A 15916-nucleotide genomic window follows, 5' to 3' on the forward strand; every position below is an offset into this window, starting at 1 on the left:
GGTCCGGTTAGAAACATATTTACTGTTTCACTTACATTTAATTTTGACGAGGTAGAGAGTTAGATTATATTTTTCAACATTAATACACGGTTATATGTAAAATAATTGTCTGTACATTGGGTAATGTTTTCAATTTTTTCAAAATTAATACGCTAACGCTCCCCTTGACATTTCCACTCGATGGTACATTCCAAATCCAACCCGGAACAAGCTGGAAAACACACACAGCGCGCGCAGCGTTTGAGTGAAAGAGCAAGGTAGGAACGTGCTTGAGTCATGTTTTAATTCTGAATCGATTAAAACCCTCCTGAACACGAATAAGTAACAGTTGGTTTCAACAGTTTAAGGTTTTTGTTCAGTTACTTTGAAGCCAGTACAGCCACACATACAAGGCAGCCTGCAAATCGTTGCTGTTTCACATCATAGTGAGTTAAATAAACATGGCAATTACACATTGTTGAACACGCATAAACTCGTTTCTTCTTTAAACTGTTAAAATTTAGATCATAATTGTGTTATTGAGTCAGGTTTTACGTGTTATTCGACGTATACTTGTCGGCATCTTATAAAAAATATTTAGATATAGATAGACAGATACACACACACACACACTGAAATTATATATATGTATACACACATATATATGCATGCACACACATTTACATATATATGTATACACACACTGAAAAAGACCTTAAATTTGGATCAGTGTAAGCACATTTATTTTAATGTCATTGTCTCTTTCCTCCCCCCCAGATTGTCAGGATTTGTCAAACATGCAGGCAGACACCAGCCGTGTCCCCACTTACACTGTGTCCTGCGAGGACTATGTTCACGTGGTGGAGTTTAGCCCTTTCAGCTCTGGGACGCCTTCCTCCCTCTTGGCCTATGGTGGAAACCAGTATGTTGTAGTGGCCACTTGTCTATTCCAGGTACGAGCTTCTGGATCATCCGTCCAGCTTTATACTGGAAAAGTCTGCTCCCCAAGTGCTTGTTTGTTGTTTATTTTTGAACCCATTTATCCTGTAGGAGGAGGATTTGGAGGTGGAAGGAGTTGAATTTAATGTTCTGCGAGCGTTCCATCATGAATTGCGTGTTGATGCACTTGCCTGGAGCCCCGAGTCCCGACTGGACCGGTTACCTTTTATCAGGTACTGGTTCACTTTGCATTTTTACTCCCATATCAGCTTCTCAACAGTGTGGTAGTATATGTCTACGTGTAATTTGACTTTTCTTAATGTTTTTGCATGCTTACTATAAACTCAGCACTGGTTACACACTGTTTCCACCTCAACATTAAATATTGGGCACACAATATTTCATATTAAAAAGTCAGTGGTGGTAATAGTTAACATATAAATCTAACCTGCAATTAGAAAGGTGAGTAAAGAGGGATGGAGTCACAGTAGTCAATATTTATGCAGGATATGTTTAAGGATATGGTCCTTCTTAAGCGATACTGTTAAATCAATCTGGACCTTTTGATGGGATTTATTATTATAAGAGTCTAAAGGAAGTTAAATCCACCATGGCCCCGATGACTGAACTCTCTTTATTTGTCCCCAAGGGGAATTTCAGTTTCACCTGCTATACATATGCAAAGCTCCAGACACATTCAGCAAAATGCATCCATATCACATGATGGGCATTGTTGGACAGGACTGACACAAAACAACCCAGCGTTATCATCAGGGTCTACTTTTGTGTGTGACTGTGACTGTCCTGGCTATCTGAGCCCTCAAGGTAACGGGATGAGGGGTTGCTGAGAGGAGACGTGCGGCATCCTGTTCAAATGAGATTTGCAAGTCTCGTAACTGACCTTTTACGCATTACTGTACATATTTTAAAGTAATAATTACCTTCACCTCTTGGACAATATGACTAAAAGAACCTTTAAAATTACAATCGTATGGACTTTAAGCATTACAGTCTTGCTCATAGCCAGGCCTGCACCAGGATCACTCTACTTCTCCCTTACATGTGTGATTTTATTAACTCTAATTCACTATATGGGACTCGTTTTCCTGCATCTGCTTTTTTCCCCCTCAATTACCAGTCATTATAAATAATGTCCTTATTTATGTAGCTGGCTTTTTCCCTCCACTTTTTTCTTCTTTAATAGAATAATCCTGCTCTGAAAAATGGCATCACAGAGCAGCTGAGTGTCCAGTGACCCAAAGACTGATAAAGTAAAGCTGCTGGTGACCTTTTGATTCCACACAGGGGAGAGCACAGCGTCATTCTGCATGACAGCATGTGATGGAAATAAAATGCTCTCTACAGGGTCATAAACACGAAGGGGGAAGCAAAAACCATTGGCTGCCCTCTGGCCCAACTGGAAGAGCTCACCAACCACCTTTCCAGAGTGCAAACATGGCAAGAAAAGCAGTTTACAGCCCAGTCACCACCTGTTTGACCTGCTTCGCTCTTGCAGATGCTGCAGGTCATTATAAACCGGGTCCAATACACACCAGTTTCTGTCCCAGCACCGTTTACGCTGGAGAGACGCTCAAATGCGCGGAACGAAATTGATTCCTGTGAAACAGTTTGTGCTGTAGCCGTCTTTTTGTATTATCCTCAGGAGAAAAACCATTTATTGCATTTATGTAAGAGGCCATCAGAGCATCATAATAGGATTAGGAGGGCACACTTTGGCTTTTGTTTGGAAAAATAACGAGACGATTCCCACGACAAACGTACGAGTAACCAGTCCAAGAGGAGGTCGTGGAGACAGTATAGCTCCATGTCATATGTGCAGAAAAGACAGAGCTGCATCTCACTGTTGCACCGCTGCTCCCAGAGCTTTGGCCAAGTTATTTCAGGTGGCCTTGGACCAAAAGGAAGTAGCCTAACTGTGGATTGTTAGAAAGCAAGAGTTTTCCTCCTAATTGGAGCGGTCGAGGGGGAGGTCTGGTGGTCCCTCCGGAGGTGTTTAAGCTTTCTGTAATTGAAAAGGAAAGGCAGCGATAATTCCTGGCCTTCTGTGGTTTACTCCGCAGGGCCCTCGAGCCAGCCCTGTGACGTGCGCACATGTTATTGCGCTGATGACTACCGACTCAGGTTCCATTCCTCCCTCCGATCCGCACGTAGCTGTGCCTTCCAGGAAAAGTACAACTTTCTCACGGGTTTGCTTCGGACTGGGGCCCAGGGGGAGTGAGAGATGAGGGAAGAAGGGAGGGGGGCTCCAGCTTCCATTCACCTTAGAAGGATGGAGATGCAAAGACTCCAAGCACGCAGGTTTTTACTGCAATGTGAGGAATAAAGTGCAAATGAAGTCCAGGTTTACAAGACATTATTACCTTCATTCATCCAAAAATTAGGCATAATTGGGAATGAATTTTTTTTGAGAGGGGAAAAACTCCTGTTTGCTCAGCTGTGGTAAATGTAGTTCAGAATGCCATTAGGATGAAGTTCAATGTGTTAAATCTATTTTGCCTTCTGCTGCTTGAACTCTGGAAGCCACCAAGTGAACATAAACAGGCCATAATTGTGGTGATGACAATGAGGAGATAACAGGAAAAGGGTGAGAATAAACAGAGGTTTCCCAGCTGGGTTTGAAGCAGCTGCCGCCGCTCATGCACAGCTTCCAGATCCCCCTAGCGTCTGCAGGTAAATGTGGGTTAAAGTTGTGTCCGGCCTGTTTACATGAAGGAGGAGATCAGCACTTATCTGAGCTGCTGGATAAACTAAGCTGAGTTGTTGTATTGGCAATCATCGAAGCATTGAATTGGTTAAATTGCAGGAAGTTTAAAAATGTTGGTAACTGAGGTCGCAAAACAAAGAGAACATTCAAACACAACTTGACTTTTTTCACGTTACCAGGGAGCTTTACAACCCAAAGTTCTTTCCGTAAACATTTCTTCTCCTCCAAAGATCTTTCTTAGGAGCGTGTGTTACTTTAAAATGTAGTAGGATCCTGCATGAACTGATGTATCGACCTCCTGCCTTTACAACACCCGCATCTACGGTAACTTTTAAAAAAAAGGATATTTCCGAGGACATTGAGATGATATTTGATTTGCTCTGTTCTTGGAAAGCTGAAACTTAGCCGTGTCCTCTTGAAACTAGGACTTAGTCTGTTACGCAAGATTACCAGAGAGCGCAGACGAAACTGGCTTTGACGTAAAAGTCAAGAAAGGTGTGTGTTGCCAGCCTTTACCTCAAAGTCCAACATTAAAGTGTAGCCTTTTTCTAGCCAAAGTCCCGTCCTAATATCATCTAATCTGCAGCGGTAATACTCTGAAGCACACTATTAAGGGTGTGACCTCATGCCAGATCCATCTTTGTCTGGAACTGCAAAATTGTGAACCACCGTCTGTTTGCTCTGGTGATAAGTGTGTGTTTTTCTTGTCACAAGTGAGTTAGAGTAATTGTGTGAATAACTGCAGGCGGTGGTGTAAACTACGACTGATTAGAGGGAAAGTCCTCTGCCTCTGCTCGGGGTTCGTTGCCTCATGAGTGAATGGCGTGAGGGATCCTGCGATTTATTTATTTTTTCACACTGTTTATCTACCCTTGTTTGGTAATTAGAGGCTCCTTGGCAGCATTTCTACCCCACACACGCACTTTCATCCTGAGGTGTCATTCTGCAGCTGCGTGGACGCACGCAGGGAGTCCGTCCGTCGTCGGGCGGTAACGAGGCTGCGTTCGCATCCACGCTCTGTTTATTTTCACATCCACCCTTTCTCTTCCACTTCCCCTCCGCAGATTTTGCACTGCTGCGGCTGACAGAAAGCTACGCCTGCTGACGTCCGATCTTCGGGACAAGCATGAAGTTAAGGTAGCGCAACATCTGGAGCACGCTGGTCAGAAGTGTTCTTCTCAATTTCTTTACATTTCTCTGACATTTACCACTACAGGACACTGAGCCGATTGTGGAGCTCATAAAATAACCCCGAGCTTGTGTAAAAAAAAAAAAGCTCATTTACTGATCACATACGTTTTTGTTTACCAAGTGTTTTTCTTCACTGTTGCCTAGGTGATGGAGGGCCACACCAGCTACATTAACCATTTGGTGTTCGAGCCGACAGAGGGGAAACAAATTGCTTCAGTCAGTGATGACCACACTTGCAGGTCCACACAGTTTTATTTCCATGTATGTGTGTGTTTTCCCAGCTTCTGATTTTCAGCTCTGTTCTCTGTTAATGGTGCAGAAACCCCTGACGGTGTTTCCACAGTGAAACATGATGCTAAACACAACACGCTCCGAGTGACCGTGCATAAGCACAGAGCTGCTTTGTAGCTTTTCTAGCTAATTGGTTAAATATGGAAATCCAATTAAGTGCAGAAAGATTTTCCTCTCTAAGGGGGACCCACGCCGAGGTCCCCAAATTTTCCCCTTTCAATCGATGGGAGCGGAGGGGAAAAACAGTGTCAGTAGTCAGGGTTACTGAAGGGACACCCCCACACCTCCTTTCCACATCAGCAGATTGTTTGAGCAGTGAGCCTTTTTTCATATCGTTTACACAGTAGGTGTAAAAAAGACAACATCCACCTTATCTGATCCATCCAAATGTTGGAAATGGTTAAAAACTCAGCGTAGCATAATTAGGTTTACTAATTATGAACCTCCATTAGGGTTTGTTGGGGAGCCGTTGCAGTACAGAGCAAAAACACGGGGCCTTGTGCAGATGTGCAGTAACAGTTGGCCTCTTCATCCCATCCCTGAGCAGCAGTGGGCAGCCATGTTGAGCCCCCATGCCCATTTACATTTATAATGTCCAGTGCTGAAGCCTCACCCAAGCAGTCACCCACATAACTCACCTACCCAGTCATACCTTCAGAAAAGCCATGCAAAGTCCACATAGAGAGGCTCAGAACTGAACCCAGAACCTTGCTGTGAGATAACTCACCACCTGCTCATTCGTTATCAGATTTGTTCTTTTGGTGGGGGGGCTCTGAATTTTAAGTTTTTATGATTTGAGAGTTGCAGCCTCATTGTCAGCAGTGATGACATCCACTGTGCAGTCAGAAGGTTAAAGCAGTGGTTGAGTGCCAGGACGTACGTTGAATAGACCCGCTTGCACTGAGCAGAACATCACCGTGTCCTACCACAGCCATCCGAGCTAGAGTAGAAAGACCCCCGCCCACCCCATCCTTTCCTTTTCCCGCTGACCGGCCAGAGAAAACAGCAATGCACTCCATCTGCTGAAAGATTTAAATTCTGTCATGTTGAGAAAATATGGGACGCGGGAGGGAGACAGAGGCGGAACAAGGGATAGATCAAGTTAACAGGAGCGGACCTTCCAGTCAGCCCACACAAACTGAGTCTCGATATGAGAGGAGGGAGCTGGAGCGGAGGGAAGCGTATGCCTGCATGTATAGGCCCATGACCTCTCCTCTGCACTCTGTTAGGTTTGGCAGCGATGCGTCTAATATAAGTTTGCTTAGCTTTGTCATCACGGTCCCCTGCAGTTGTGGGAACTCTGCTTTTCGCCAACACGCAACCTGATGCTGCAGTGTCTAGGCGGGGATCCACTCTCCACTCCCTCAGGGGAGTTTACATTTGGTCCATGTAGCCTAAACAGCTCGTGGTGTCATAACAGTTAAAGCAGGGGCGGGGAAGCGCCCCCTATGGGTCAGAAGGGCACAATGCAGGTCTGAAAGAGGATTTGGGGTTGACTGAGTTCGCAGATGAACTCGGGAACACACACCTGCTGCTGTGGCTGCATTATGTATATGGTTTAAAGCATTTAGTCCTGATCTTTGCGCTAATCTTTTTGTGTTTTTCAATCTCTTGTGTTGTGTAAGGGCATGAAATTGCTGGACATTTCATTAAGTCAAGGACCCACATGGTCCACTGTTCACAGAAATGTTTAACACTGGAGTCTGTGGGTAAATTTGATGCGCTTGCTTCATGCGGATAAGCTAGGCCGGATAGGCACGCTGACAGATAAAGCTATAGTTTAATCATTTAAATTAACCGAAGGGCTCCAATCATTGTACAGTCAGAATTGAATGTTATGAAGGTGCTGTTGGCACATTCCGTAAAGGAGTCTGTTTATCCAGTTCTCTGGCTCTAGAGTCACCTTTCTTTGATTATTTTACTTTGCTTTCTACAATAAATTAAATCACTGTGCACTTGTATCAATATTCCCATTTCCTCCACTTATAACCCTGCTGAGTTCTTCCTCAGATAACGTGATACTTCAGATGTTCTTTTAAACCGTGTAATGGAACCGTGCATGGAAGTGCAGGTCACTGCTCCATACAGCGTTATGCAACCGTGCCATGTTTTGTCAGAGGTGGTCACTCTTTGGTCCGTCTTCGACCCGCTTTGGAAAACATCGTGTTTTTTCGGTGTGATCCATGAGAAGGGCACAGCGGTTGACCACGGTTTGGCAGCTGGTGGTGCAGCGTGCATTTGAGTTCTTTTTGGCTAGCGGTCCAAAAAGAATATGGTTCAGACCTTGTTTTTGTGCTGCGGTCTGGTGGTTCTCTCACCCCCCCCCCCCCCAGCCTCACTCATCCTCAGGTTTGTTGAAGAAAGGAGGCTGTGCGTGAGTCTGCACATGGCCGGGGGCAGTGTCCTGCTGCGAGGGAAATGGGCCGATGAGGTCTGCGTCTGAGACGGGGCATGTCGGCCTCTCCAACCCTCCTGACATGTCGATGGATATCTTCTGTATGAACTCGTCAGTCAGGTTCTTCTTTTGCTTCGTAAGCTTTAAATTCCCACTTGAACCACCTGACCCCGGCACCCCCATCCCCATCATTTGTCCTGTTCAGCTGTGGTTAACCATCGAATCAGGTCTGTGTGGTTTGTCAGCTGCGTTGGCCTTGCCGGGTCTATTTTAGCTTTCGAATCTTCCATTATTTAAATGATGACTGTGTATAATCCTCACACAAGCTCTCTTTCTTTGTTTTCATTTGCACAAACCAGAATGCTGTTCAACTTCTCCGCGCTGCTCTTCTTCAGTTGACGTGTTCTGCTGCTTTCCCTGCCGAAAATTGATGGCAGCGGGCCGCCTGCTGTAAAACATTCACTGTAATGCGAGTGAAGCGTGACGCCGACTCGGGCACAGGGGGATGATGTTTCCCTTCTGCTCTTGCTATCGTAGCTCAACCTAATGTAACATTGGCACTTTCCCCCGAAGGAGGAATCCAGCATAAGTCTCTCTGTCTTCAAGAGCTCAGGGTTCTCCTGGAAAGGGATGAAGGGCCTGCACATCACTTACGCACAACCAGCTGGGGTTGCATAAATTAGAAGCAAACATGAACTTGGATGAAAACATGTCATCTATTACTGCGCGCTTTGTGTTCCGTCGTTAAAGTCTGCTCGTGTGCTGAAGCGCACATTTATGGAAAAGTTGAGCGCCGTCATAAAAGCATCATAAAAATAAAGGGCTGTGGTGCTTTTTATGATATGCAGTAATGATCTTATATAAGATGATAAAATATCATTTTGTGTTTGTTTTACTGGAACTGTAAGTACACAGAGATATTGTGAACGTCAGATGTGACAAGGCCTGTGCAACCATGTGAGGCCACTAGAGGCCGACTCGGGTACGTTAATTGATAACGGGACGATGGATGTCAGTGGAGCCGCCCGGCTGATGTGTGAGGAGTTCTTATTCAAGTTCTATGAGATGCGACTGTTAGCAGGATGGGAGAGATATCCCCCCACCCCCGTAGAGTTTGCATTGCTGTCATTCATTTTAACTTTGAACCACCAGGGTGTGGGACCTGGATGGAAACGAAAACATTACTCTGAGACTTCGCTCGCCTGGTATCAGTGTGTGCTGGCACCCAGAGGAAGCTTTTAAGGTTGGAACGGCTCCTTTTTATGTCTCAATTTTAACTGTATTTCTAGCATCTGCCAGTGCGATGCCAGTCTTGTCCAGAGGGTGGCGTTTTCTGTTTAAAATGAAGATTATTTGTGACAGGATAACCTTACCCCTAAAGGCAAACGTCTGTTCCCTCCAGTTAATGGTAGCAGAGAAGAAGGGAACCGTTCGCTTCTACGACCTGCTCGCCCAGCAGGCCATCCTGTCGCTGGACTGTGGTCAGTCGCCGTTGATGTCGGCCGACTGGTGCCTCAGCAACACCATCAAAGTTGGCGCTGTGGCTGGAAGCAACTGGCTCATCTGGGACATAACCCGATCCAGGTGAGCGAAGGAGCGTTGGCTGAAGATACGGCGAGATGATGATGGAGGCGATGCCATGAGCTAAATCTTGACTTATCATTTGCAGTTACCCTCAGGAGAAAAGACCAGCACATATAGACAAAGCACGACTATTCAAGTAGGTTCCATTTATGTCTTTAATTCCTTCTTCAGCCAGATTTACATGTTGCCAGCTTCTTTTAATGTACTTCTATGTATATTAGCTGGGACTAATTGCATGAGGACATTTAAAGAGGTGTTATTTCTCCTCCTCAGGTGGTCCCGGGCCAACGAAAACCTCTTCGCCACCACTGGATGTCCAGGAAAGATCTGTAGTCAGCTACTCATCCACCATCTTGGCCACCCACAGGTCAGTGAGACGGTTTATGCAGCCCGCAGCGTTTTCTGGCTAATGACGTCGCACGCTACTGTCCTTACAGCCGGTGACCATCGGCTCTGCTACCGTGGCATCCGGCCTCAGCTGGCACCGGACCCTCCCGCTCTGCGTGCTTGGCGGCGACAGGAAACTCTGCTTCTGGATGACTGAAATGTAGACCCTTTTCCACCGGGGAGAACTTTAATGCTACGGTAGCACATTTTTCAATAAACTATTTTCCAGTATCGGCCAGGTTTCGTTCTTTAGTTCTGACGACCCCTTCAGGTGCAGATGAAACAAGATGGCTCGGTTTGCTGTGGCGTAATTTACACCATCCTGCTCAGTGAACTGTGGTTCTGGGGAAAGGCTTGAAGGATTTATGCTCTTCGTACCACAGGTGTTCTTCCTCCGACTTTCTCTCAAAGGCAGATGTGGACTCCTAGTGGGACGATATCTTTGTAACTCCAGGGAGGGGGGAAGCTTTGGGTTTAGGGGCAGTTTAGTCCATCTCCAGCTCTAACACTGAGGAGGACAAGGATCATTGGACAGAAGCACATCTGGTCAAAGAACTGATTGTTATTTCACAGGAACGTCTTCATCGCTTGCTCAGCGTTCATCAGAGGAGGAGAGGCTGTGAAGTGCGACATCTTTCCGGCCCAAACTGAGCAACTCCAGCGCGATGTCCAGTCCTGAAGATGCAGAGGGGCTTCCACACCCTGAACCTCATCCAGAGTGTAAAAAGAAAACTCAACGGAAATGGCGTTTGAGCGCCTCCCTGGGACTTACCCGACTCAAGGCCGCCATCTGTCGGCTGCAGAGCAGAACAGCAGGGTCCTGCTGCGAGGAGTCGAAAGCATTACTGACAGAACCGTGAGAGATTTCTGCAATTTATCATCCATCTTGGAGATCTTACAAACTGTTCTTGGAAGCACATCCCGTCTGGGGCCTCTGCGTTACCTTTGACGTAAATCTGAATGGAGCTTTTATTCCTCACAGCTTGTTCTCAAGTGGTATGAGGGATAACAAACTGAAACGGATGAAAAGAAACATCAGAACGCCTTAAGAGCCGCACCGGCTTCCCCCTAATCTCCTGTTTGAGATAAATCTCAAGCTGCCCTTCCAACTTTAAGCCACAGCTCAACAAAAAGAAAGCGAGTCAAAATAATGGCCCCGATGTGAGGGGAAACAAAGATGGAGATTAGAGTCCTTTGAGCGTGGCGTTTGATTTAATCTCACGGCTGGTTTGTTGCTGTGCTTTCTCAGATTGGAACCATTAGCGTCTGCTGATGAGTAAAAGAACATCGCCTCAGCAGATCTCCATCAGTTTGGCGGGTTGATGCAGCCAATGAATTTGTCAGCGCCGCTGTCATAACACACTTTATAGCCGTTGGACTTGGTGAAACCGTTTACTTAATTCCTTACGTTTCACGCAGGAAAGGAAAATGCTGTCTTGCCGTCCTTTATTTAAGGAAAGAATAAACTTTAATGCAAGCATTTGTTGACAGGATAACTGATTGGACTTTATTTACTGGCTAAAATCGACACATTCATCCTGCCCCACTATGCAAGTGAGATTGAACAGGAAGTTTATTCTTTCTGCTGAAACTCCCCTTTGCCTCTTCAGCTGGCAGAGCCCGTTATCTTGCACCAAACGGGTCTTCAGCATCCTGTTTGGCCCCTGTGCGCTTCATTCTGCAGAATTTTTTTTTTACCCGTTAGAAAGCATCAAACTTTTCATTTCTCCAACATGGAAAATCCACTTTCGCAGTTTTATTTCAACTCTTGAGCGCTTGTGGAGATCCCACTTTTGTGAATCCGAAATTTATTATCCAGCATCTGCCAAACCCATTAGAACCAACCATTCGAGACGAGGTTACATTTGATCTTCCCCTTAGTTGAGTGTCAGCTAACAGTTGCTATAGCTAATGGGCCGAACATATTTGTTTGACAATCCCAGCTGTCTATCGCCATTTTATTGCATTTATTGTTGCTAAATAGGAAGTGTTTGATGCTGGATAATTTTGTCTCAGCTGAACGTAAAGACAGCTCTTTCACGCTGATGCCTTGGTTTTTCGGGTTTGGGCATCTTTGGAGATCTCTGTCTCAAGGACTCTCTGAAACTCCCTGAACCTTGTTTGGTCCAGGCCCCGAATCCAGGCACAATGTTGGACTGGCAGCGACCTCCAAGGAGGAAACTTCAGATGGTTGAAGAGCGGCTGACTCCTCACAGGTCACCGTTGCTACGGCAGCCTGCTTTTGTTTAACACTGCTCAGATTGAGATATGAGAGAATATTAAGAGCTGGACGTTTGCTTGGAGGGTTTGCACACACTTGTCAAGCTGTAGCTCACGCCTTCGTGCTCCTTCTTGTCCACAGCACGTTTTTTCCAGGCACTGCTTGATTTAGTGCACAGTGTGCGTATCTGCGTGCACGGAGCGGCGAGCAAGGCTGATGATTTGTGCGTCCCACAGATGCCGGTTAATGAGATCCGATACGTGCTGACGCCCTCTTGGAGATCAGACTTCTGGAGGTCCATCCGGAGAGAAAAGACTCCGCGTCAGCAGAGCCGCCCGGCTGTGGTCGGCTCTCGGGTCCCGGTGACCTGGCCATACGGATGTTCTGGGCCCCAGCCCTGGCACTGGCCTTGACCAGCCGAGGGAATATAATACCTAAATCGTTCATAATTAGCTCTTTCCTTCTGCTTAATAACACACGAAGGTGAAAAGAGTCTTTTTCTTTTTTTTTGTCTAGATGTAAATTGTGGGTTTGGATTTCTGAGGCTAGCAAATGTCAACAGTCCCCGTTGAGTATGGTCCGAGCTCTTATTTCTCCCGCTGGCAAATGCCAAATCTCTTTGTTACCACCTTTTCTATGATACTTGGGGAGGCAGGCGACACTAAAAGAAGTCTTTATTTCTTTTTGACTGCACGGTGAACCTGTACATGGTCAGGAGAGTGATGTCTTCTTCTGGTGCCCTCAAGATGAACTCAGTTTCTCCAAGGCGTCCTGGAGGACCTTCATGTCCTGCCTCATCTTGCTCAGAGCATTTTGGATCCTGCAGGGCTGATCCAGAACCTCCACGGTGCAGGTAAACGGCTCGTAGCGCACCGCAAATGGCCGCTTGATGGCTGCAGAGTACCTCCTGGGAACGTGATGGTAGAGGGGTTTAATAGCCGTATGGGCGCAGCTGTGATAAGCTTGCATGATAAGCAGGATCACCTCAGCTTCAGTTTAGCATCCTCAAAGCTCTCAGACACAAAGTAAACGGGCTGGTAGGTCTGGTCCTGGTAGGGCTGCACCGCCGTCTCCTCTGGGATGAACGGCTTGTATTCCGGCTCGTTCGACAGAGCGTGCTGAAAGGACAGGCCCAAGACTCGTCACGCCAGGGAGATGGTACGCGCACGGCCACATGTTTGGGTGAGAACATCTAAAGCAGACTCACAGTCAGTTCCCCGTAAGACGACAGGAGTCCGGCGCCGTACGCCTTCACTGAGCCGTTCTGCTTGCAGAGGCCAAACTCCACAGTGAACCAGTACAGCTGCGGATGGAGGAAACGGTCAAGTAGAAGCAGATGTGAGGGGAGCGGCGCAGTTCTTACATCGGACACTAGAGGGTGCTGAGTGACAACAACGCACCGTCGACAGCTTTTCAATGTCTTCATCTGAAACCCCGAGCGAGGCGAGTCCGATCTCCTGGAACGACGCAGAGCAGGTGGCAGTTCTGTACGTTTGCCTTGACTAGAACAATGACATGTTCCCCAAATACCCCCCCCTTCCCCCGAGCCCTGTCCCAAAGAGCCAAAGTTACCTGTGAGAACTGGGCATATTCTTTATCTGCCAGCATGGGGATGTGTCCCAGTAGCTCGTGGCAGCAGTCCCTGTGGGGTGGGAGGGGGGGGGGGGGTCAGTACAAGGTCAGTCTGATGCAAGGAGGTCAGTAAAGAGAGACAACTCACGGTTCGGGAGAGTGCATCGGAGCAGACGAGTGACGGACGTACTGCGTGCACTGGAACACCCTGAAGGCCAAACTGTTGAGGAAGTCCCTGGCTGACAACAGGCCGGCAACTGGCCGGAGCTGGAAACCAGTCCTCTCTGGATGGAACGGACACACACGTTATCTAGTGTCAAAGCCCGATGTGTAGCGGCTATTCCTTTGATGGATAGCGAAGGGAAACGTGGGGAATAAGTCCAGTTATTATACGTCTGCCTTTGAAATTCAGAATCAGGTGAGCTGGGGTCACATTTCAGGAACCGATGCGAGGGAAGAGCTGGTCGGCGTCTTAAGCTCGTGCTCGGAACGTGGCGGGACGCTGAGCGCGACTCACCTTTCAGGAAGGCGGAAACGTCTCTGAGCTGAGGGATGCGATCCTCTCCGTAGCCACACTCCTGCTCCAGCTGCTGCAGGCTGTCCAGGAACTGCCGGCAGGCCAGGCTGGGGTAGACGCTGCGCAGCTGCCGGTACACCTCCCTCCTTTAACCGCCACATCACACCGGCGCGGCGTCACATTTCAGCACGTTTTGAGATGCAGCAAGCTAACAATTAGCTTTTATAGATAGCTTTTGTGGCTCACCATGTGGACAGTTCTTCTGCTGTGTACTCCACCGTGGGCAGAGGGTCCCCCCTGTGATCCACACAGAAGAACCGAATCATTAAGGGGTGTTTTGTTTAGTTTCCTTTAAATACGAGGGAAGATTTCTGACTCACTGTTTGTATCTGGAGGCGAGCTCGGCGATGAATGCCCGCCTTTTTCTATATTCTGGATCTCGGTATCCCTTTAAAAACCATTTCAACGTGTCATTTTGCGTGCCGATCGACAGCGTTTCCATGTCTTTAGTACTCACTGGATGACCCTGGTCCAGGTCCGGATCGAATTTGGTGATCAACATGTTGCACCTGTCCAGGTCTTTTAGTTGTCGTGGAAACCAGGGACCTGTGATGTGGACAGGAAGAGAGTTTCAATTAAAACCTTTAAATTTGCATGAATCTGCATCACAGGAGGCCGGCGGCCTTCACCCTTCTCCTCTGGCACCGAGCGCACGTCCTCCACGATGCTCTTCAGCGAGTCGATGAAGACGTCCACGTCCGAGCCGTGCACGTCACACCGCATGAAGAACTCCAGGTCGGTGGTGCCGTTCTTTGAATTCCTCCCAGGGCGGCTTTCAATGTGCAGGAGTTTGGCATCAAATGTCTGTTCGTATATGACAGAAAGAATTCATTTATTTGAATGAAGGCGATTAAAAAAGGTTTAAATTTTCTTTAATCTTTTGTCACGTTGGATTTTGGAAACCTCTTTATAGTGTTTAAACACAGAACTACCACATATTCCTTCAATCCCAATAGAATAATTTGGGATTATCAATAAAGAGCCACACTACCATACAACAGTTATATCTGTTATATACTGTGTATATATATATATATATATATATATATATATTTACAGTTATATCATTTCCCTGTTCTGAGGGTGAAACCAGATTAATTCCAAAGGAAACTAATTGAAACTAGGAATAAACTGGAAATTTGTGTATTATTACATCTTAAAAATTAAGAAGTAATTACTTCTTGGAATAAATATGTGGAAATAATCATATAATTATCGCCTAAAAAGGATTTTGTTGGTTTTGCTTATTAGGTAAAAATGAGCCCAACACTATAAAAAATACATTCTTAATTCCAGTCAAACTGTTTTTGCGTTTGCACATTAAGTGTAAATGTACCGATTAAAATGGAGAAACAAATCGAGAGAAGAATTCATTCTCTAATTAACCGACCTTTATTCGGAATTTAAATCAATTTTCTTCTTACCTCGAAGATTTTCCCGGTTTTGAAGAACCCCGCATTCTTCTCGCTGCTGAGAGTGAACAGGACGTTGAGGCGGACTCTGTCCAGCTTCTCCTCGGACCCGGACCCGAACCCGAACCCGTCCCGGTACCTGGAGGGCCCCGGGGAGCCCTCGGAGCTGCTGCTGCGCTCCCGGCGCGCATCATCGATCAGGTTCTGCTTCCAACCGCTGAAAGGCACCGCCTGCGGGGCGCTGTCGGTCTTCATGTGTGCGGGGTGCGTGTGCGGGGTGCGTGTGCGTGTCAGCCTCACCTCCGCGCAGGTTTAAATAGTTTTCCATCACAGGGGCTTTATGGAAATGAGTGGCGCAAATGCACCACGTGTGCATCGCGGGCTTTTTCTTTTCCTGGCGCCTCCTGCGTCATGTTATTACACATTTATGCAAATAAATGCTGCTTTTAGGGGGGAAGTGAAGGTTTTTACTCCAAAAATAGATCCGGAACCGACCATTGCGGATGAAAAGCGGGGTCACGCACAGAAATATCTTGGCTTCCTAATCATATCCCCCTTTATGTGTGTGAGGGTGATGTTTGGTCACCCTCACACATGGTGTTAGCTGAATAAAATCTAGAAAAACTGTGTGAAATGGATGATT

The 15916-nt window shown here is 46.7% G+C and overlaps 2 protein-coding genes across 3 annotated transcripts; one reads left to right on the forward strand and one right to left on the reverse strand.

Moving 5' to 3' along the window:
* Positions 1-160: 160 nt before the first annotated feature.
* On the forward strand, positions 161-9722 carry nup37 (nucleoporin 37). Of its 2 annotated transcripts, none has more exons than XM_003972698.3 (10): positions 161-257; positions 757-932; positions 1030-1151; positions 4708-4780; positions 4979-5073; positions 8673-8763; positions 8923-9104; positions 9190-9240; positions 9378-9471; positions 9542-9722. In XM_003972698.3, the coding sequence occupies exons 2-10, from the start codon at positions 777-779 to the stop codon at positions 9653-9655; spliced, it is 978 nt and encodes a 325-aa protein (XP_003972747.1). In that variant the 5' UTR covers positions 161-257; positions 757-776; the 3' UTR covers positions 9656-9722. The 2 variants fall into 2 exon arrangements, with proteins under 2 accessions (XP_003972747.1, XP_011611552.1); XM_011613250.2 differs by lacking the exon at positions 161-257 and adding an exon at positions 283-425.
* Positions 9723-12369: 2647 nt separating this feature from the next.
* On the reverse strand, positions 12370-15557 carry th2 (tyrosine hydroxylase 2). The gene is given in 12 exon segments (NM_001032702.1): positions 12370-12619; positions 12697-12830; positions 12920-13015; positions 13113-13169; positions 13285-13354; positions 13433-13568; positions 13802-13947; positions 14048-14098; positions 14182-14249; positions 14319-14407; positions 14491-14665; positions 15286-15557. Coding segments are annotated over 12 exon segments (1431 nt in total). The 5' UTR covers positions 15529-15557; the 3' UTR covers positions 12370-12453.
* Positions 15558-15916: the final 359 nt, after the last annotated feature.

This window comes from Takifugu rubripes, chromosome 18 (genome assembly GCF_901000725.2).
Source record: "Takifugu rubripes chromosome 18, fTakRub1.2, whole genome shotgun sequence".
Lineage (NCBI taxonomy): Eukaryota > Metazoa > Chordata > Actinopteri > Tetraodontiformes > Tetraodontidae > Takifugu > Takifugu rubripes.